The following is a 23,133-nucleotide window of genomic DNA, read 5'->3' as shown; positions in this document are numbered from 1 at the left end:
AAGGAACTTACAACATTATAGGAAGTTTAAGACCAAACCTCAAGAAGCTTTCATATGAGGAATGTCAATATAAATTCATTTGAAAGTTATAAACAAAATAGAAATTCAAAGAGAAGAATAAATGACACCTTTTTTAAAATAGGGTGATGATATAGGAAACATGAACAATTTTAGATGTAAGTATGAGTTAGTACTTAAAAAATAGTTGCTCTTGAGAAATACAAAACATGCACTGAATTGGTAATATCAAGCATAAAAAATGCTGAGTTTAAAGTATTACATAGATTATTCTACATAATAATATGAAAACTATTTCTAAGAATGGTTTTTACATTAGTTGTGAGGAATGGGTGGGCAATAGAAATGGATAAAGGGCCTGGAACAGATGGATGATGGCCGTCCTTCAAACCTTAACAAGATATAATAGCTTTTATACCCTGCTGAAGCTTTGGGAAAATGAGTATGTTGCTACTGATCTCTGAATATCAGAACAGCTTCTTACTGCAGAGGACATAAATGGCCGAGTCCCTGAAAATGCCCTGGCATGGAGTTACTCTGATTGTAAGTAGGAACCAATAAAGTCCATTCAGAACTATCTGCCTACTCTCCACTTCTGGGTTTGAGTCTTTTTTTTTTCTTTTTTTTGAATTGATTTCAGAGAGGAAAGGAAAGGGAGAGATAGAGAGATTCACATCAATAATGAGAGACAATCATTGATTAGCTGCCTCCTGTACGTCCCACACTGGAGATTGAGCACACAATCAGGCATGTGCCCTGACCAGGAATCGAACCGTGACCTCCTGGTTCATAGGTTGATGCTCAACCACTGAGTCATGCCAGCTGGGCTGGGGTTGAGTCTTAAATTAAGATTCCTCCATCTCCAACAATACTCAACAAATACACCTTACCTTTTATAGTACTTCATTACATAAAAATTATATCCAAAAATAGAGGAAAACATCATAAACTTTCTAAAGGGTATATAAGTGTATGTTGTGCTATTCTTACTATTTTTGCAACTTTTCTGTTGGTTTAAAATTTCTCAAAAGGTAAAAAAAAAAAAAAGAACTTCCATAAAATAGATAAGTGATTATAAAGAATGACCACTAGAGGAAACCAAGATGGCGGCATAGGTAAACACCGAAGATTGCTGCCTGGTACAACCACTTCAAAAACACAACTAAAGACGGAACGGACATCATCCAGAACCACAGGAAGGCTGGCTGAGTGGAAATTCTACAACTAGAAGGAAAGAGAAAACCATGCTGCAACTCAGAGGAGGTGCAGTGCGGAAGTAAAATACAGAGGTACAGAGGTGCATGCGGAGAGGGTTAGCGGCTGAGGAAACGGTTGTCTTTTTCAGTCGGTAGGGAGTCTCAAGCTCTGAGCTCCAGTTCCAGGTGAGTCTCTGGGGACCCAGACTCATATGGGAGAAACGACTGTCTGGCATTGGTCGGAACTCGAGGGCAGCTTTCTCTTGGGGGTGCTTGCAGCAATTGCCGGGACACTGAGAAGCAGGGCCTCTGAGGGCAGGACTGAGAGCAGCCATGACTGCTCGCTCTGCCCTGTTGATCCCCTGGGACCCCACCCTGCCCCGCCCAAGCCACAGGCTTTTGCATATGAAAGGCCTGGCCCTTTGCAATCTGATAATTACCTAACAAACTGCAGCTGGCCCAAGGCCCCAGGTCAACTTGCATTGCGTCATAGCTGGCTCCTGCTGGATAGCCTCAGGCAAAGGCTAGATTAGCACCTCCTTAGAGATTCAGGAGCCAGTGTGCCCAGTGATCAGAGTGGGACCATCCAGATTGCAGCTCCTCGGATTCATAAAGGACACTCTCAGGGGGCAGACTCAGTGAGCACCAAAGCCCCATTGAAGCAAGTCTTGCCCCAGAGGGGTGTCTCCAGCACAGAATTTCTCCCACTGCAGACACAGCTGATTCTCACAGACAACTGGCCTGGAGGTCAATCCCTCCCAGTGTTACCTACAACAATCAAGGCTTAACTAAAACAATACAGTGCACAAAGCCCACAAGGAGGTGCACCAAGAGCGTCTACCTCAGGTAATTGGGGAGGCTGACCAGTGGGCCCTATAGGACACCTAGTATACAAAGCCACTCTATCGACACAGCGAAGCATAAAAAAAATGCAGAGACAAACAAACAGGACACAAATAACAGAAATGGAGGAAAGCAAACTACTGGATATAGAGTTCAAAACCACACTTTTAAGGTTTTTCAAGAATTTTCTAGAAACCGCCGATAAACTTAATGAGACCCTCAAGAAATCCAATGAGACCCTCGAGGTTGTGATAAAGGACCAACTAGAAATTAAGCATACACTGATTCAAATAAAGAATATTAAACAGACTCCCAACAGCAGACTAGAGGATCACAAGATTCAAATCAAAGATTTAAAATATGAAGAAGCAAAAAACACCCAACCGGAAAAGCAAAATGAAAAAAGAATCCAAAAATATGAAGATAGTGTAAGGAGCCTCTGAGACAGCTTCAAGGGTACCCATATCCAAATTATAGGGGTGCCAGAAGAAGAGAGAGAGCAAGATATTGAAAACCTATTTGAAGAAATAATGACAGAAAACTTCCCCTACCTGGTGAAAGAAATAGACTTACAAGTCCAGGAAGCGCAGAGAATCCCAAACAAAAGGAATCCAAAGAGGACCACACCAAGACACATCATAATTAAAATGCCAAGAGCAAAAGTCAAAGAGAGAATCTTAAAAGCAGCAAGAGAAAAAAAGTCAGTTACCTACAAGGGAGTACCCATATGACTGTCAGCTGATTTCTCAACAGAAACTTTGCAGGCCAGAAGGGAGTGGCAAGAAATATTCTAAGTGATGAATGCCAAGAACCTACAACCAAGATTACTTTATCCAGCAAAGCTATCATTCAGAATTGAAGGTCAGATAAAGAGCTTCACAGATAAGAAAAAGCTAAAGGAGTTCATCACCACTAAACCAGTATTATATGAAATGCTGAAAGGAATCCTTTAAGAAGAGGAAGAAGAAAAAAATGGTAAAGATACAAATTATGAACAACAAATACACATCTATCAACAAGTAAATCTAAAAATCAAGTGAATAAATAATCTGATGAACAGAATGAACTGGTGATTATAATAGAATCAGGGGCATAGAAAGGGAGTGGACTGACTATTCTTGGGGGGGAAAGGGGTGTAGGGGATGCAGGAAGAGACTGAACAAAAATCGTGCACCTATGGATGAGACCAGGGTGGGGGGCGGCGGAGGGTGGGGTGGGAAACGGAGGGGAGCTATGGGGGGAAAAAGAGGAACAACTGTAATAATCTGAACAATAAAGATTTAATAATAAAAAAAAAAAAGAATGACCACTAGTCCTGGCCAGTTTGGCTCGGTGGATGGTACGTCGGCCTGTGGACTGGGGTGGGTCTCAGGTTCGATACCAGTCAAGGGCATGTACCTTGGTTGCAGGTACATCTGGTGTGCAGGAATCAGTTGATCAATTTTCTCTCTCATCAATATTTCTAATTTCGATCCCTCTCCCTTCCTCTCTGTAAAAACTCAATTTAAAAATATATATCTTAAAAAAAAAAAATGAAATTATCACCCTGGCCAGTGTTGCTCAATGGTTGATGTCTGCCCACATATTGAAGGGTCTTGGATTCGATTCCTGGTCAAGGGCACAACCTGGGTTGCAGGTTCCATCCTTGGCCCCTGGTAGGGACACATACGGGAGGCAGCCAATCACTATGTCTCTCTCACATTAATGTTTCTGTCTCTCTAACTCTTCTATCCTCTCTCTTCCTCCATCCCTCCCTTCCACTCTCTCCTAAAATCAATGGGAAAAATATCTGTAAGTGAGGATAAACAACAACAAAAAAAGATCACTATCAGTAGTGTATATATTTCAAACTAAAGGTCAATTCTGCCATCAAAAGTCACCACAGAATCATCTAACACTAATTACCAAATTAATACACATAAATTCTTTTTGACAGAAAATAGTATAACCATCACACTTGTTAAATATATCTTATAATAAATACAATTTTAAGTTATTTTTTCAAAATATTTGATGTTTAATCCATTTTTGAAAAGTTGATTTGGCATCTAAATCAAATTCAAGTCAGTTTCCACCTCCCTTGCCTCTATATCCCACACCTGGACCTTGAAATGTCTTCTGAATCTAGTTCCCCTGGTTCAAATGTGCATCCCTATGTACATTTGCCTAAGTTGTGTTTATTGTGCAAAATTTGTTATGGTAATAACTTCATACAAGTAAATGCTATAATTATTTTATGTTTATATATATTCTTTCATAAGTTACTGAATAACCTTTATAAACTTTTGCTGTTGTTGTCAATCCTTGCCCGAGGATATTTTTCCATTGATTTTTAGAGAGAGAGGGAAAGACAGAGAAAAGTCGATTTGAGAGAAATACATACATTGGTTGCTGTCTGCACAAGCCCCAACCAGTGCTTGGACCAGGGAGGAACCTGCAACCAAGGTACATGCCCTTGACCGTAATGGAACCCAGGACCCTTTGGTCCACAAGCTGACGCTCTATCTGTGGGGAGCCGATATAGGGTTAAGCCTCGGACTGACCTGTTGGCAAAGTCCCAAACAAGTCCCAGCTTAGAGGGCACAGTCCTCTTAGCATAATTAGGTTTGACCTTATAACACTCCCTAGATCTTATCTGGGAAGCTAATGGGCTCAGGGAAGTGCAGGAACTGTAACTATGGTCAAAACAAGTGAAACTCACAAGAACAGTGTAACTATGGTAACGACTACCTTGTTTACCGCTGACTATAAAATGGCTGGTGCGGCCTGAGCACCAGTGGAAGTCCTTCCTCTTGAGTTGGACTTACCCGCCTGGCCCCCCAATATTCCCAAATTATCTCTTGTCTTTTCTCTTTCATTTGTGTGCGGCTCCTCTTCCAGATCCTGAACCCTGAACCACGCAGGACGTGGAGGGAAACATTTACAACATCTATCCACTAAGCCAAATCAGCTAAGGCAGTGGCCGGTAAACTCATTAGTCAACAGAGCCAAATATCAACAGTATAATGATTGAAATTTCTTTTGAGAGCCAAACTTTTTAAACTTAAACTACATAGGTAGGTACATTGTTATTAACTTAATTAGGGTACTCCTAGGCTGGCCTTTGCTAAAAACGTCCTCAATGTGATTGAGGTACATTCGCTGAGGTTGACCCCTTCAAATTCCCCCATCCACACTCGTCTTGTATACTTGTTTCAGATAGACGAGTGTGGGTGGGAGATTTGGAAGGGGTGGACCTCAGCGAACTTACCTCAAAACAATGTACCTCCCCCATGCTGCATATCCAGTGGCCCGCCTGCACTGCGTATCCCATCGCCCGACAGACTGACCAACACCCCTCCACTTCTTCTAACGCTACTTCTTCAAAATAGACTCGCCCAGGCCGAAAACTGACTTCTGCGCATGGGCCACGAAGTTTCAATGCACTGTACATGCGTGCCCGCACATGGTATTTTGTGGAAGAGCCATACTCAAGGGGCCAAAGAGCCGCATGTGGTTCGTGAGCCGCTGTTTGCCAACCACTGAGCTAGGGCCTATACAAACTTTTTAAGTGGATACCAATAGTTATATAAAACCTGTTCATCCAAACTTCATTGAATATAAACATGTGATATTCATATTTAATCAACCATAAAGTATATTATCATTAACAATAAAAGCCTTATATAATTTATTTTAATTCATTGAGTACTCGACTTTCTAACAGTAAAGATGATAAAAACAGCCCAGCTGGTAATGTTCAATGGTTATGGATCAACCTATGAAACAGGAGGTCACAGTTCCAGGTCAGGGCATATGCCCAGGTTTCAGGCTTGATCCCCAGTAGGGCCCCGTGCAGGAGGCAGCCAATCAATAAGTCTCTCTCATCATTGATGTTTCTCTCTCTCTCGCCCTCTCTCCCTTCTTCTCTGAAATCTATCTATCTATCTATCTATCTATCTATCTATCTATCTATCTATCTATCAATCATCCATCTATCCTATCTAATAACGAGGTAATATGCAAATTGACCATCATTCCAACACATAAGATGGCCATCCCCATGTGGTCAAAGATGGCCGACCCCATGTGGACACAAGATGGCCAGCAGGGGAGGGCAGTTGTGGGCGATCAGATCAGCAGGGGAGGGCAGTTGGGAGGGACCAGGACTGAAAGGGAGGGCAGTTGGGGGTGATCAGGCCTGCAGGGGAGGGCACTTAGGGGTGACCGGGCCGGCAGAGAAGAGCAGTTGTGGGGGACCAGCCCTGTAGGGGAGGGCAGTTGGGGGGAACCAAGCCTACAGGAGGGGGCAATTGGGGGCAACCAGGCCAGCAGGGGAGGGCAGTTAGGAGTGACCACGCCGGCAGGGGAGGGCAGTTAGGGGCAATCGGGCCAGCAGGGGAGCAGTTAGGCGTCAATCAGGCTGGCAGAAGAGTGGTTAGGGGGTGATTAGGCTGGCAGGCAGAAGCAGTTAGGGGCAATCAGGCAGGCCAGCAAGTGAGCGGTTGGGAACCAGCAGTCCTGGATTGTGAGAGCGATCCCAGATCGGAGAGGGTGCAGGCTGGGCTGAGGGACACACACACCCGTGCGTGAATTTCGTGCACCGGGCCTCTAGTATGTATATATAAAAACAGGGAAGAGAATTAACTCCAGAAACAACTCAGTGAATTTCTTAATAAATAAAATTTGGTGTGTGTGTGTGATTTCTTTTTATGTATATTGTTTTCATTTTGCTTGAATTTTGTTTTTAAAAGACAAATAAGAGATTTCTTAAAACCAACTATTAGAATGTTTCTGGGGAAGTCAAATCAATTATCTATTAATTTTAACTTACAGTGAAGATTGGTGCATAGAATAACTTTGAGACACAGGTTATTATCAATTATCAAAACAAGATTTAATTATGTGCATAATCTTACTTATTAAAATACAAAAGTGAACTTACCCTGAATTTTTAAAATAATTAAATTAATTAGATTTAACATTACACTACCTACTTTAGTCAATACTAATTAATTAACAGTTAATGAAATTTAAATATTCTCTTACCAGTTGATCAGTTAACTTTTCTACCTTATTCTTAGTTTCTTCCTTAGTCTCCTCCTCCATAGAAAGATCCCTATTTTAAATAAAAAAGAAAGGTGTATTCAGGGTATCTCCTTATAAAGAACATAATTAAATTTAGTAAAAACTCTAATAAGTGAATTTTTGTCTGAAAGTTTCAGAAGTGTAAAATTGTGTTATCAAAGACTGATAAACGGAGGTAGGTGCCCTCTTTAGGGACTCAAAAAAATTATGCCATGTCCTAACTGTATGTGGTAGAGAGAATAGAAAACTGATGTAAAGGAAACTCCATCTTCAAACAGACACATAGTAGACCAAAATAATGAGGGGAAAATTAGCTTATACCACTATTTCAATGTAAAGAAAAAAGGTTCTTGAAAAAGTTGATGTTTTGTTTTATGTAAATACATATGTATGTCTTTATGAAGATAATAAAGGTTTAGGAAGGCTCTATTAGTTAGATCATTTTATTTTTTATTTCAGGTTCCTAGCCTTACAATTGTACAGTTTTCCAAAATGATTTTTTAAATTCAGGCAGAATGTAATATTTAGAAAATTGTCAACTATTTTTGTAAAAATTAATAATTTGACAAGTTTTGCTTTTGACATTGGCCTGAAATGTGAACATATGCAGTATTATATACTAAAATGAAAATTTTTTTTATGAAATATCTTTGTCTACAATGATGACACAGGACTCAAAATATAAAAACAATAATACAGGGTCATATATGATTTATATGATCTTAATTTTATGTACTTGCAGAGCTAAAACTGAGGTGAGAAACTTCTATCAACTGATTTACTTAGAATTGTGTTTCATAAATATTACCCCATTTTACTTCACATTTATGTGCTCATTTGACAGAAAATCCTTTATCATCTACATTGTGCAAACTGATTTTTTTTTTTTTTAGGGGAATGTGAGACAGATGAAAATACAGCATTATTCACACAATGAAAGTTTCAACAAAATATGATTCTTACACAGAAACAATAATTCTCAGTGCTCTTTAAAATGTCATGCAAAAGAAAAACCTGCCCTAGCTGGTTTGGTTCAGTGGATAGAGCATCAGTCTGTGGACTGAAGGGTCCTGGGTTCGATTCCAGTCCAGGGCACATGCCTGGGTCGTGGGCTCAATCCCTGGTAGGGGACATACAGGAGGCAGCTGATCAATGATTGTCTCTCATCATTAATGTTTCTTTCTCCCTTCCTCTCTGAAATCAATAAAAATATATTTTTAAGAAAAGAAAAACCTATTTACTAATATTTCCAACTATCTACTGTACAGCTTCCATAAGAATATTTTAGCAGCATGTTAAGCTCACTCATTATCTGCCCCATCTTTGCTTCACACACACACACACACGTAAAACCTGTCTCTTTTTGAGATCCCCATATTAATTAGTGGTATTATTTCCTCCTGGTCATTAGGAACCTTTGAGCCATCTCTACTTCTTTTACCCCTTTTCTCATATTTAAGCAGTCATAGAATTCTGTTTATTCTAGTTTTATAAATCCCTCCTTTCTTACTATTTCCTATTCCTAGTTTTACAAGCCTCAATCAGCTTCTTCCCAAGCTATTGAAGGTGTTGTATCTTGAAACTCCATTTCTTTCCACTATCAATAGAGGTAGTCTTTCCAAAATATAGCATAAAATTTCATTTATCTTCTTAAAATGTCAATGGCTCTGCACAAAATAAAGCTAAACTCCTTAACAGGAGAGTCAAAATGCTCCCCAAGAATTTGTCTTAATGCCGAAACCGGTTTGGCTCAGTGGATAGAGCGTCGGCCTGCGGACTGAAAGGTCCCAGGTTCGATTCCGGTCAAGGGCATGTACCTGGGTTGCGGGCACATCCCCAGTAGGGGGTGTGCAGGAGGCGGCTGATCGATGTTTCTCTCTCATCGATGTTTCTAACTCTCTATCTCTCTCCCTTCCTCTCTGTAAAAAATCAATAAAATATATTTAAAAAAAAAAAAAAAAAAGAATTTGTCTTAAGTACTTTTTCTTAGCCAAATTACGTCCCATCTGCTCTGCTTCTACACCCATCAAAATGCTTCCTAGTCTTTAAAGTTCACTTCAAACAGTACCTTGTGAAAACCCACTCCACCTCAGACAGTAATTATTTTTCCGTCCTATATATAGCCTCAGCATCTCTAATATAACATTTATGTATGCATTTTGCCTAAGTATAACTTTTTATATACCTTCCGACATTATAATTCTAAGTACACAAATTTTGTTTAGTCTTTATTCTCTATCAAGAAGGTCAGTAAAATACTTATAAAATAAACAGATCACTTTGCTTATTATATAAGACTGGAGGCCCGGTGCAGAAAAATTTGTGCACTTGGGGGGGGGGGGTGTCCCTCAGCCCAGCCTGTGCCCTCTCACAGTCTGGGACCCCTTGGGGAATGACCACCTGCTGGCTTAGGCCCACTCCCCGGGGGATTGGGCCTAAGCTGGCAATCAGACATCCCTCTGGCAGCCCGGGAGCCCTCGGGGGATGTCCACTTGCCAGTGGGGAGCAGACCTAAGCTGCAGTTGGACATCCTTAGTGCTGCTGAGGAGGCGGGAGAGGCTCCCATCACCATGACTGTACTGGCAGCCATCAGCCTGGCTGTGGCTGAGCAGATTTCCACCTGTGGGAGCACAATGACCACCAGGGGGCAGCTCCTGCATTGAGCGTTTGGCCTCTAGTGATCAGTGTGTGTCATAGTGACCAGACATTCCCAGTTGTTCTGCTGTTAGGGTCAATTTGCATATTACCCTTTTATGATATGGGATAGAGGCCTGGTGTACAGGTGGGGGCCAGCTGGTTTGCCCTGAAGAGTGTCCCGGATCAGGGTGGGGGTCCCGCTGGGGTGCCTGTCCATCCTAGGTGTGGGGCTGATGGCTGTTTGCAGGCTGGTCACACCCTCTTCAGGGTGGGGGACCCCACTGGGGTGCCTGGCCAGCCTGGGTGAGGGGCTGATGTCTGCTTGCAGGCTGGTTAAGCCCCCTCCAGTGGGGACCCTCACCCCATGGAGGTTTGGCCAGCCTGGGTGAGGGGCTGATGACTGTTTTCAGGCTGGCCACACTCCCTTTAGGGTGGGGGGTCCCCACTGGGGTGCCTGGCCAGTCTGGGTGAGGGGCTGAGGGCCATTTTCAGGCTGGCCAAGCTCCCCGGCGATGGAAGCTCCCAGCCTCTCCTTTTTTTCTTTTTCTTTTTTTTATTCTGGGATTTATTTACCTTCTATAATTGAAACTTTGTAGCTTTGAGAGGAGCTCAAGCTGCCTAAGGCAGGTGGGAGGGAAGCTTGGCTTCCTCCATCATTGGGTCAACCAAGCCTCCTGCTTGCTCCAGCTCCATGGCTGCCGGCCGCCATCTTGGTTGGGTTAATTTGCATATAGTCGCTCTGATTGGCAAGTGGGCGTGGCTTAAGGCATAGCAAAGGTATGGTCAATTTGCATGTTTGCCGTTTATTAGTGTAGATAGCCAAAGGTAGGAAGGAGATCTCCAATACTAACCTATTGTTTAGTATTATAAGGGAGAGGTATAGGTAGGCTAACCTAGTCCCTGATTGGAGGGACTTTTGGCCTGGCTCCAATTGGCCTGGACTCATATGGATTTATGGCCTGAACCCAACTGAACCATTCAGTAGTCTTCTGTCTTATGCTTAAGTTACCTTCTATAAAATGAGAATAATAACAGCATCCACTTCATAGAGTTGTTATAAGGTTTATATGTTAGCACTAGTAGCCTGGTCTGTGCCCTGTCACAGTGCGGGAGCCCCTCAATCCATCCCCCCAAGAGGTAGGCCCTGCTCACCCATCCAGGGCTCCTTGATGGATTGCCCCAAAGAGGTAGGCCAGAGCCAGAGGAGGCCTACAGACCCCAGGGCTGGGCAGCGGTGGGGCCACAGTAGAGGCCTGCAGACCCCGGCACAGTTGCGTGGAGAGGCCTCCACTGTACCCTGCACCCGTCCCCAACGTGGCAAGTCCCTGTCCACCTGCACCTGCTGCGCACGCAGCCTGCTGATTGGTCGTTACACATGAGAGTATCCCAACAAATTTGCATATTACCCTATTATTAGTATAGACTAGAAGCCCAGCATGTGATTGTAATCACGTGAGGAGGCACTCCGCCTTCTAACATGTGAGAAGGCACCCCGCAGGACGCAACAGGAGTCAGGTCTGACCAGCGCCGTGGGCGGCCGGAACTTGCACCTGACTTCTGCCCCAGGCCCCCACTGCCCCCCTACCTGTGTTCATTCTTGGTCTGCCTGAGCCAGCACCACAGCTCAGCCAGCCCCAGGCCTCCCTGTACCCCGTGCCTGTGTCCGCGCCAGACTGCTGAATCAGCCGCACAGGCTAAGGCAGGCCCCACTGTCTGTCTCCGTCTCTGCACCGTGCCCCACCTGTGCCCGCAACCTCCTCCTGTCTGGTCGTGACCCGTTACAGCATCCTGGACGAATTTTCATATTACCTCTTTTCATATATATATATATATATTTGCAAAAGCATTTAAAACTATGTCTGGCAAAAAGTAAGTCAATGTAAGTGCTCGTTAAATGATATAATACTAGAGGCCCGGTGCACAAAAATTTGTGCACTCGGGGAGGGGGGTTCCCTCAGCCCGGCCTCTGCCCTCTCGCAGTCTGGGACCCCTCGGGGGATGACCACCTGCTGCCTTAGGCCTGCTCCCTGTGGGATTGGGCCTAAGCTAGCAATCAGACATCCCTCTGGCAGCCCGGGAGCCCTCAGGGGATGTCCACTTGCCAGCGGGGAGCAGACCTAAGCTGCAGTTGGACATCCTTAGTGCTGCTGAGGAGGCAGGAGAGGCTCCCACCACCACCACTGTACTGGCAGCCATCAGCCTGGCTTGTGGCTGAGCAGAGCTCCCCCATGTGGTAGTGCACTGACCACCAGGGGGCAGCTCCTGCATTGAGCATCTGCCCCCTGGTGGTCCGTGTATGTCATAGTGACCTCTCATTCCCAGTCTTTCTGCTGTTAGGGTCAGTTTGCATATTACCCTTTACTATATAGGATAGAGGCCTGGTGCACGGGTGGGGGCTGGCTGGTTTGCCCTGAAGGGTGTCCCGGATCAGGGTGGGGGTCCCGCTGGGGTGCCTGTCCATCCTGGGTGAGGGCTGATGGCTGTTTGCAGCTGGTCACACCCCCTTCAGGGTGGAGGTCCCCACTGGGATGCCTGGCCAGCCTGGATGAGGGGCTGATGGCTGTTTTCAGGCTGGCCTGGGACTGAATCTCCCAGCCTTTACTTTTTTTCTTTTTTTTTTTAATTCTGGGATTTATTTACCTTCTATAATTGAAACTCGGTTGCCTTCACTGGCACTCCCAGCTCTGAGGCTGCGGCTGGCTGAAAGCTGGTATCTGGGGTTTGTTTGGTGTCTATTATTGAAACTTTGTTTTCATCCTGCTCGCTCCAGCTCTGAGGTCTCGGATGGCTGAAAGCAGGTATCTGGGATTTGTTTAGCTTCTATAATTGAAACTTTGTTGCTTTTGGAGATGTGGCTTTCAGAGCTTAGAGCAGTCCGCGGCAGGCGGGGAACCTTGGCTTCCTCCATCACTGGAGCAAGCAAGCCTCCTGCTCACTTCAGCTGCGTGGCTGCTGGCCGCCATCTTTGTTGGCAGTTAATTTGCATATCTCGCTGATTAGCCAATGGGAAGCGTAGCGGAGGTACGCTTTAATTACCCTTTTTGTCTTTTATTAGATAGGATTACTTTATTGAAAATAACCAAATATGACAAGCTATGGTACATTTTTCAATTCTTGGCTCTTCAGCCAGGGTGTGGTCCTTAAATAAATTTTCTAAAATTAGATTTTACCCATTTTACTAGTACATCCTCCAAGACTCAAAGTTGCTAAACTCTCCTGAAAAACAAAGGTATCTCATTCATACTAGCTTTCCAAGATTATAGACAAGTGTTGTCTCTTTGGAATATAAAAAATGCACTTGGCTTTTGTCAATCTACACCTTACCTCACAAAAAATTCTTCTGGAAGAGAATCCATGATGCACAATGTTCTTTTGCAAAAGTCCTATTCCAATGCTTGCAGTCTCACTTCTACCACTGCTGTTTAAAGCTGTAAGAAAAGTAGTATTTTTAGTGGAAATGTAGGAGGATTACATTCTTTCTCCCTACTATATAAGTAGTACATAATCATTAAAGAAAATTTTGAAAGTTTTACGAGAACACAAAGGTCACAGTTTCATCATCCAAACGTAAATCACTGTTTACATTTTAAAATACTTAATTGCTTTTCAAACATAGGTATATTTAACCAATTTGTAGTCATATTTAATAGACAATACTCTACACCACCTTTTTCACCACTAAACACTGTGTCAAAAGCATTTTTGTTTTTTGTACCTCTGGTAATTATTCTCAATGGTTACACAATTGGTTGACTAGGGTTTCTTTGACCATTTCCTTATAGTTGAACATTTAGATTGCTTCTCATTTTTTTATTATAACTAGTATTTTGATAAACTTCACTGCCCATAGGCCTTCTCTGTATTTATGGTTATTTCTTTATCGTTTGCAACAGTATGGGTGGACCTGGAAAGCATTCTGCTAAGCAAAATAAGCCAGTTGGAGAAAGTTAAATATCACATGATCTCACTCATTTGTGGAATACAATGAACAATATAAACTGATGAAAAAAATAGATCGAGACATAGAAGCAAGGAACAGACCATCAAACCTCAGAGAGAAGGCAGGGGAGGGTGGGGAGATGAGGTAAGAGATCAACCAAAGGACTTGTAGCCATGCATATGAGCATAACCAATGGACACAGACAATAGGGGGGTGGGGGCATGTGCTGAGGGGTGGGAGTGGGTGGGAAGAGGTCAATGGTAGAAAAAGGAGATATATGTAAAACTTTCAACAATAAAGAATTATCAAAAAAATAAAGTGTTAATTCCACTTTCAAAAAAAATCTCATTAGTAGAATTCTTAGGTGAAAAAAACAAATATTTTAAGCCTCTGTATACTGTTAAATGGCTTCTGAAAAGGTTTGTACTTATTTCCCACAAGTATACAAGTTCATGTTTAACACAATCATGATAGCACTAATTGTTTTATTTTTCTTTTAGTCTAAAAACAACAAGTAGCCCCTTTATCCTAAAGTCTTATGATAGTACTGGTGGCCCCATGCATGGTTTCATGCACACTGAAAGGAAAATAATTAGAAGAAATATTGTAATATTGCTATTTGCCCTTTCTCCCTTAGCAGCTGGGAAGCGGGCGGCAGCCCTGCGCCCCACCACCAATGCTGGTTGTGGTCACTGTCTGCGGGGTGATCCGCTTGCACCCACCTTGGCCTGGCACCGCCTGCTCACCTGCTCCACCACTGGGGCTGGCAGTGCCTCCACTGCTGCCCGTGTTGCATTGCCGATGCCTGCCATGTTCCTCACCGCCCCTGGTGCTCAGCACACGTCATAGTGACCCGTCAAACTCCCAGTCTCCTGGTAGAACTCCCGGTCAACCGTCTGCTTGCCCACCCAAGGGGACAATTTGTGTATTAGGCTTTTACTATATAGGATACCTCCATAAGATAAGAAAGGTGATATAAAGAACTCTTGCATACTCTCTGGTTCAAATATCAATGCAAGTTGTAGATGGTTCTTGAAAGAAAGAAAAAAACTCTGAGGCAACACAAATGAAAACAAAAAGTGGGATAATATAGAATAGTATCATTAGCATATATTTTTATTCATATAGCTCTCTATTTAACTATCCCAAGACCAACGCTTCTCTTTTACTGGAAGTTCAAGCCACCAGACTTCATTGTCTTCTGCTAGGCTGACTTGCCTTTCTGATCCCACTGTACATAAGCCCAGGAACTGTTAGAGCAAATATATATAAAACTATTTCTCAGTGCTTTGGGCAAAGTAAAAAATAACGAGGAAAAAAAGAATATGGCAGCAGTAGCATAAAGGAAACAGACCTAGAATGCCTTGGGCTTGCTACCAAGCACAATACTGGGTAAAGTTTCTTATCTGTTACCTCTGGACTGCTTATTTATCTCAGTAATTGGGTGGCTAGTTTCTCTAAAAGTATACTTAATATGCACCCATAAATTAGATCAGTAGAGCTTTTGGAGATCCATTATTAAAAAGCAATTCAGCACAGGTAATTCCCAAATCAAGAAAACATACTCCACAAAATGATTTGTAAGTCACCTATTAAGAATTCAGATTGTATTTACTCAAAGAAATATATTTTACCTGATGTCCAGTCTCTCCAAAAGCCAGAAAAAGACAACACAAAGGCAAGAAGGAACTGTAGGACCTGAACCATCCTAAACCTTGAGATCTGAGTATCCTGTCCCTCATGAGCTTAAAAGGGAGAGGACAACTCAAATTCTTGGTCTAAAGCAGCGGCAGCCAACCTTTTGGACCTCACAGACCACCAGTAGTCTGCAGACCACTGGTTGGCGACCGCTGCTCCACAGGTTTCCTTAAACCAGTGGTCACCAACCTTTCGGACCTCACAGACCACCGGTTGGTGACCAGTGGTCTAAAGGCTAAAAGAAGGTCTGAAGGGATCATCTGCAAAGTAAGTATCCCTAATTATAATACTACCTATATTCTGTATTTGACTCACACCAACTCTAAGTTACACAGAAAAGTCTTAAGACAAAGGTAATTTAATGTTAGCTGATACTTCTTAATCAAAACACAAATGCAAAGATTCACACACATGCTGACTTCTATCTAAATGTCCTCACTTAAAACAGCTTTCTAACACCTCTTAGTTTCTTGCCCATCCCTAACAAAACACTTCTTGATGTCAGTATTATAACTTACCTATTCAGAATCTAGTTCTCCTATGTCTTCTTATTTTAAAACCTGAGTAAGCAAAGTCATATGCTTATTTAAATTTGCATTATGTTCAAATACCAGTGAAAGATACAACCTAAAGCTAATGATGAAGCAGAGAGAGGTTGGATAAAACTTATTCTTTAACACTAAATCAGATCTGCTTCATCTCTTCAATACAGCTGTATAGAAAAGGACATGACTTTGAGAATTTTAGGACTGTACTCAAACTTGTCTTTCTTTTACGGCTTCTATAACCTCCTTCGATATTCTAATTAAAAGTAACAGGCATTATTTCATACCTGTTATAGAAAACAGCATACAAAATAAGCCTTTTCTAGACAATCCCCTCATTTCCAGAATTTAAATGCTCAGACATGAGCATCTCCCCCCTCTGATAAGCTTCCCTTCAGTCAGTTGCTATTTATACAGACAACAGGAAGACTAAAAAGAAAAGACGCAAATCCTCTGGCAACAAGGTAGAGATGATGGACATCTTCTGCTAAACTATTCGGTATTTAGCTTGAAAAATAAAAGGGTGTAAAATTAATCAATCAGAAGATATTTGGATACTGAATTAAGTTTTTAAAAAGGCTAATGGCTTTCTTTCAGCCTGCTTAAAAATACAACCTGAGATGACTATGATGAAAGGTTTTCCAGGAGAGACCGACCATCAGTCTCATCCTTTCCCTGGAGGTGAGGGGAAATGTGTGGCAAACCCTACCAGCAACAGCAGCATTTTATTGCCTCTGTTGGGAAGGAAAGCCTATGTGCCTAGCAACAGAAAGGAAGTAGCCAGCCTAAAACATTACCACTGTTTCTAAAATAATCCAAAGGTTTCTAACAGTCTAGATGCTCAAGGAAACCTTTAACTCAGGGTTAACATGGGTGGAAGGGTAAATCTGTTTTCCCCTGGTATATTAATTTCAATAGACTTTTCCTATCAGCAGAAAACTAAAAACGAAGTCTGCCTTCCTGGAACTGAGGAACTGCTCTTCTGCTGGAACCATTCAGATTTTGGCTGGTGGACAACAGGGCAAGCTAAAGCTCATTGTCAATTTACAGCATATCTTTATCCACCAAACAAAATTATTTTATTTGCAGGCTGTTTGAAAAATAAGGCATTACCATCCATATCTTGATAATAGTAAAATCCCTTTTTTACTGATCTGAGTTTCTAGCTTCCACTTTTCCTCATATCTACTAATATTATAATAAACTTATTTTTTATTGTAAAGGGTTATTTTTTTCTCAACTTTTAAAACGGTATTATTCATATCAAAGTAGGCATAGGACTTGTTTATAACTTTTAATCATTCATCTAAACATGTACCTTGAGGACTCCTATAACCTCCCTAAATTGTATATAAGCACATTGTTTTTATTTTTTGTTTTTATTTTTTTTATTATTTTTCTTTTATTGCTTAAAGTATTACAAAGGGTATTACATATGTGCCCATTTTATCCCCCCGCCCTAGACAGTCCCCTAGCCTCCCCTATCCCCCAGTGTCTTATGTCCATTGGTTATGCTTATATGCATGCATACAAGTCCTTTAGTTGATCTCTTACCCTCCTACCTCCTGCCCCCCAACCCTCCCCAGCCTTCCCGCTGCAGTTTGACGATCTGTTTGAGGCAGCTCTGCCTCTGTATCTATTATTGTTCAAAAGTTTATAATGGTCTCTATTATCCATGAATGAGTGAGATCATGTGGTATTTTTCCTTCATTGACTGGCTTATTTCACTTAGCATAATGCTCTCCAGTTCCATCCATGACGTTGCAAATGGTAAGAGTTCCTTCCTTTTTAGAGCAGCATAGTATTCCATCGTGTGGATGTACCACAGTTTTCTAATCCATTCATCTACTGATGGGCACTTAGGCTGTTTCCAGATCTTAGCTATGGTGAATTGTGCTGTATAAGCACATTGTTTTTAAATCCCCCGACCAATTTACAGGTTCTGATTGGCCAACAAGTTTATATTTTAATGTGTGGGAAGATGTCCCATGAATTTGTTACCCTTGACTGCTCTGGCACTTACAGATTATACAGTGCCAAGTAAAAGAGTTGATTTTAATGTAAAAAGAAACAAAAATAGGAAAAAAACAACAATTTGCTTTTCTCAATGCTATTAGCTTGAAAACAAAATAAGACACTTGCTATCTTGCAGGACAGGAGTTTAGTTATTGAGAACTTTTCTTACGCTCAATAAAATCAGTTTTTCTCTTTCTTGGCACTACTGACATTTTGGGCTGGATAAATCTTTGTTATGGGAAGCTGTCCTATACGCATGCATGTTATGTATGTATGTATGTATGTAAAATCCTCACTCAATGGTATTTTTCCATTGATTTTTAGAGAAAGTAGAGAAAAGAGGGAAAGACAGAGAGACATATTGATGTGAGAGAAATACATCGATTGGTTACCTCCTGCATGAGCCCTGACCAGGGCCTGGCCCAGGAAGGAGCCAGCAAAGAAGGTGAAGTGCCCTTAACGCGAATGGAACTTCGGATGCAGGCCAACACTCTATCCGCTGGCTAGGGCGTTTTTATTTATTTTCCAATTGACTTTAGAGAGAGGAAGGGGAAGAGGGGAGAAGGGAGAGCAGGAGGGAGGGAGGGAGGGAGGGAGGGAGGGAGGGAGGGAGAGAGAGAGAGAGAGAGAGAGAGAGAGAGAGAGAGAGAGAGAGAGATTGGCTGTCTCCAGAACTCACCCCAACCGGGATCACTCCCACAACCAGGGCAAGTGCCAGGAATCAAACCCACCACCTTTTGGTGTATGGGACTTACCTACAACCAGCTGAGCCATGTTGGCAAGGGCTGTCCTACACAGTTTTAGAATGTTGAGCAGCATCCCTGGCCTCTACCCAGTAGATGCCAGTAGCAACTCCCCCACTTCTCAGTCCCATTGTGGCAACCAAAAATGTCTCTAAACATTGCCAAATGTGCCCTGGGGGATAAAATTGCCCCCAGTTGAGAACTACCTAACTAAATAAATGAGTTAAAATGAAAAGGCTAATTAAATGAACATGTATATATACGTGTGTGTGTGTGTGTATATATATATATATGTATATATATATATAACACATTGTTCTAAGGAAGAAAAATAAGACCATCCTTATATTACATAGCATGTTCAAACAATAAATCACCTGTCTACAAGAAAGTTAAATGACATAAAATATCTCATTTACATTCCCATCAATGCCAAAAATAAGTTGAGAGGTTGTATAACTTTGGTAGTTACAAGCATAGAAACATTGGAATCAGTCTGAAAGGGTATATAAGCCTGCTTTGACACACAATAGCTGTGCAACCTTATGTAAATTAACCTCTGTGCCTCAGTTTCCTTATCTGAAACATGGGGATTAACATACTTGTTTCATATAGTTGTCATGAACAGTAGGTGTTTAAAACATGTAAGAACAGAACCTAGACACAGAACCTACACAGAACCTAGAAACAGAAGAACTTCGCTGGAGAGAACATGGCAAAAGATCCTGGACAGAAACTGGCCACAGAACCTAGAGACAGAACCTAGCGAGAGAACCTGGCTGGAGAACCTAGAGACAGAATCTGGCTACAGAACCTGGATAGAACATGGCAAGAGAACCTGACTAGAACCTGGTGACAGAACCTGGCTGGAGAACCTAGCGAGGGAACATGGCTACAGAACCTGGCTGGAGAACCTGGAGAACCTGGAGAACCTGGCTGGAGAGCCTAGCAAGAGAACATGGACACAGAACCTGGCTGGAGATCCTAACCACAATTTCGCTGGAGATCCTGACCAGAACTTGGCTAGAGAACCCAAGCATGCTGATCAACTGAACGCTGTCTCCATGTCATTCCTTCTTCGCCGACTCCGTCCACACCTTTGGGGACCCCTGGACCTGCTGGGGTTGGACCCCAGCATCTGGCACCCGAACAGCGACCCCTAGGTAAGCCCCACTCTCAGGATGGATAGGACTCCACCGCAGGAAGAGGGTGGATAGTCTTCGCCAACTCCGTCCACACCTTTGGGAACCCCTGGAACAGGATTCCCCTAGGTAAGTCCCTCCCCCCCCCCATTGAGAAACCCACTCTCGGGACGGATAGGACTCCACCAGGGTACTGCAGACCCCCCTATAGAGGATAAGTAGGGTAAGAAGGTGGATAGTACAGAACTTAGATTGAGAAGATGTGCCATACTGAGTCCAAAGAAAGAAGACTCTGTATTGATTCTTAGATTGAGAAGATGTGCCATACTGAGTCCAAAGAAAGAAGACTCTGTATTGATCTTTAGATTAAGAAGATGTGCCATACTGAGTCTAAAGAAAGAAGACTCTGTATTGATCTTTTAACACATATGCTTGCTAGCAGAGGAATTAAGCTTACTCCCAGTCAGACAGAACGTTTTATACAAGAAGTATGTCCATGCTTTTCTGAGGAAGGAAAGGTAAATGTAAAGGCATGGGGGAGGTAGGCCCAAGGAGCCTTATCCTTAACCCCACTGCAGCCTTTCCATCCCGGGAAAGTGCAGGATTGGCAAGCTCTCCCTGGGGTGATAGATCAGGACTCAGGTAATAGCGGAAAGAGCCAATCCTACTCTTAAAATGGATATAAGAGAGCATTTGGGGTTTTTCTTTTTAATGCCTGCTTTTAAAAAATAAAATAGGGGGAATTTGCCGGGAGCCGGTCCATCCTTGCTGTTTCAAGGGACCTGGCATATATGGCATACTGTTCTTAATATGTTTGCTCACCTTCTTGGCACTATGTGTTTTAACCAAGGTCACCTCTCTGAGAAAGGTTGTTTCCCCAGGTAGGGATTTTCCCCTGAAATTAGGGAGGGAATAAAACCCCTCAACTAAGTGCCAGGCGGGTAATTAATCACTTTAACTACGAACAATCATGCTTAAGCTACATAATCTTTACTCCCTGGAATGGAGATAAGAAACACCCTAACCTTTGGAATAGAGATTGATAGGATTGGAATCAACTGGTATAAATACAGATGTAACAAGACAAGAGGACACAGAACCTAGAGACAGAAGAACTTCGCTGGAGAGAACATGGCAAAAGATCCTGGACAGAAACTGGCCACAGAACCTAGAGACAGAACCTAGTGAGAGAACCTGGCTGAAGAATCTAGAGACAGAACCTGGATAGAACATGGCAAGAGAACCTGACTAGAACCTGGTGACAGAACCTGGCTGGAGAACCTAGCGAGGGAACATGGCTACAGAACCTGGCTGGAGAACCTGGAGAACCTAGCAAGAGAACATAGACACAGAACCTGGCTGGAGATCCTAACCAGAACTTCACTGGAGATCCTGACCAGAACTTGGCTAGAGATCCTGGCTAGGCTGCTGATCAACTGAACGCTGTCTCCGTGTCATTCCTTCTTCGCCCGACTCCGTCCATACCTTTGGGGACCCCTGGACCTGGTGGGGTTGGACCCCAGCACTAAGAGAAATATATTATGAGGGCTAGTAAATGATAAAGTAATAATAATAATAATAATAATAATAATAATAAGCTTTTCCTTTATAATATTATTAGAAAATATCCTTTTCCTAGGGAGTCAAATGAGGGTAACTAGAAACACAGTGCCCCACCTTTTGTTAAAAAGTATATCTTTCATCAGGAGTATTTTTCTTTCTTTCAGTGATCAACTTGCTTTACATTTGGGGAAAGAAACAAAGATTTTTTAAAGGATTATATTTATTTTTTTTATTTATTACTTTTGGAGAAAGAGGAAGAGAGAAAGAGAAACATCAATTTGTTGTTTCACGTATTTACGCATTCATTGGTTGATTCTTGTATGTGCCCTGACCGGAGATTGAACCCACAACCTTGGCATATCTGAACAATGCTCTTACCAATTGAGCTATCCAGCTAGGGCTTTGAAGGATCATATTTGAGATGACATGACATTCAAGCTCTGTGTATGAGTTAAGTTTTTTTCATTTCCACCCTGCCCAGGTGGCTTAGTTGGTTGGACCCATGTCCAAAAGGTGTGGGTTCGATTCCAGGTCAGGGTACTTAACTAAATTGTGCGTTCAATCCCCAATCAGGGTGTGTATGGGAGGCAGCTGTTTGATATTTCTCTCTCACATCAATGTTTCTCTCCCAAAACAATAACCATATCCTCAGGGGAGAATAAAAAAATTATTTCAGTAAAAAACAAAACAAAAACAAAACATGTAAGAGTACAGTTTCTAGCACACAGAAAGCACAACATGTGTTCCTATCCTCACCATCATCATCATTTAACTTTTTAAAGTTTTCAGCAAAATTAGTTCACTTTTCTTCCAATTATCTACATTGGATAAATAGTATTATACAGAAAGGAATGGTAATAATGATACTTAAGAATTAAGACAAAAACAGTTTTTCAAATATATCCCACATGGCACTAATGGCAGCTTAGTTTGCAAGTTTGGCACTTTGTATTTTCCATGATATCAGCACATATACATAAGCCATATTCTTTAAAATGCATGATATGCCATTGTAAAATAAATCATATTTTTTACCATTACTGTTAAATACTTAAATTGTCTCCATTTGTGTCTTGTTTTGGTGTGGATTTTGTTTTTGTTTGGCTATTACAAACAATGCAGCAATTAACAACCTTGAACCTACAACTTGCTAAAATTTTGATAGCTATTTTTAAAAGGTGGATTTATTAGGTCAGCATTGAATTAAATATACTCAAGAAGTTCATGGATCTGTTAATAAGACAAAATTGGACACCATTAGTGATAGATATTTATGAAAAGAATTCAAAAATCTCCTTAAAGTTGATGTGATGTTTTGATGACATAGGAGTAGTAACAACTTCAAGGCTTAAAAAAAACCAACCAAACAAAAAACAAAACAAAACAAATAAGACACTTTCTAGGAATAAGGCAAGGCATTTTGTGATGAGAGTCCCTTAAAACAAATCTTTTAACTATTACTGATCAGATGATGTCTGCTAGAAAAGCAGCAACAGCCATTCATTATGGGTAGCTTTTAAAGTGCTAAAGCAGGTGTTCTGTGACTCTAGTACTCTGAAAGTCGTTATTTCTCATATGTTAGATAGGTTCAGATAAACAAAAATGGCTATCAGATTAGACTCAAAGAATAACAAGCTGTACCATTATTTTGATATTAGCTGTGTTAAGAATGAACGAAATATATTGATCATTTGATTTTCTAATTTCTAGTTTCTTCCATTTTTG

At 41.9% G+C, this 23,133-nt stretch overlaps 1 protein-coding gene across 17 annotated transcripts in view; it reads right to left on the bottom strand.

The window, feature by feature from the left end:
- The window catches only part of DZIP3 (DAZ interacting zinc finger protein 3), a 144,502-nt gene that overhangs the window by 115,427 nt on the left and 5,942 nt on the right, over positions 1 to 23,133 (bottom strand). For 13 of the 17 annotated variants that reach the window (XR_004974084.1, XR_004974085.1, XR_004974086.1 and 10 more), the window contains 2 exons: positions 13,086 to 13,189; positions 7,086 to 7,155 (listed from right to left, as the gene is read on the bottom strand). Coding sequence is in view for 13 of the 17 variants with exons in the window: in XM_036350078.1 (XP_036205971.1) it covers positions 7,086 to 7,155; positions 13,086 to 13,117 (102 nt within the window). In the remaining 4 variants the exon portion in view is untranslated. Of the gene's footprint in view, positions 1 to 7,085; positions 7,156 to 13,085; positions 13,190 to 13,476; positions 13,634 to 15,917; positions 15,960 to 21,522; positions 21,584 to 23,133 lie in introns of those variants that run through there. The other 4 variants (XM_036350073.1, XM_036350072.1, XM_036350085.1 and 1 more) reach the window with 4 other exon arrangements.

Source organism: Myotis myotis, unplaced genomic scaffold, assembly GCF_014108235.1.
Source record: "Myotis myotis isolate mMyoMyo1 unplaced genomic scaffold, mMyoMyo1.p scaffold_m19_p_2, whole genome shotgun sequence".
NCBI lineage: Eukaryota > Metazoa > Chordata > Mammalia > Chiroptera > Vespertilionidae > Myotis > Myotis myotis.
This window is presented reverse-complemented; position numbering and strand designations above follow the sequence as displayed.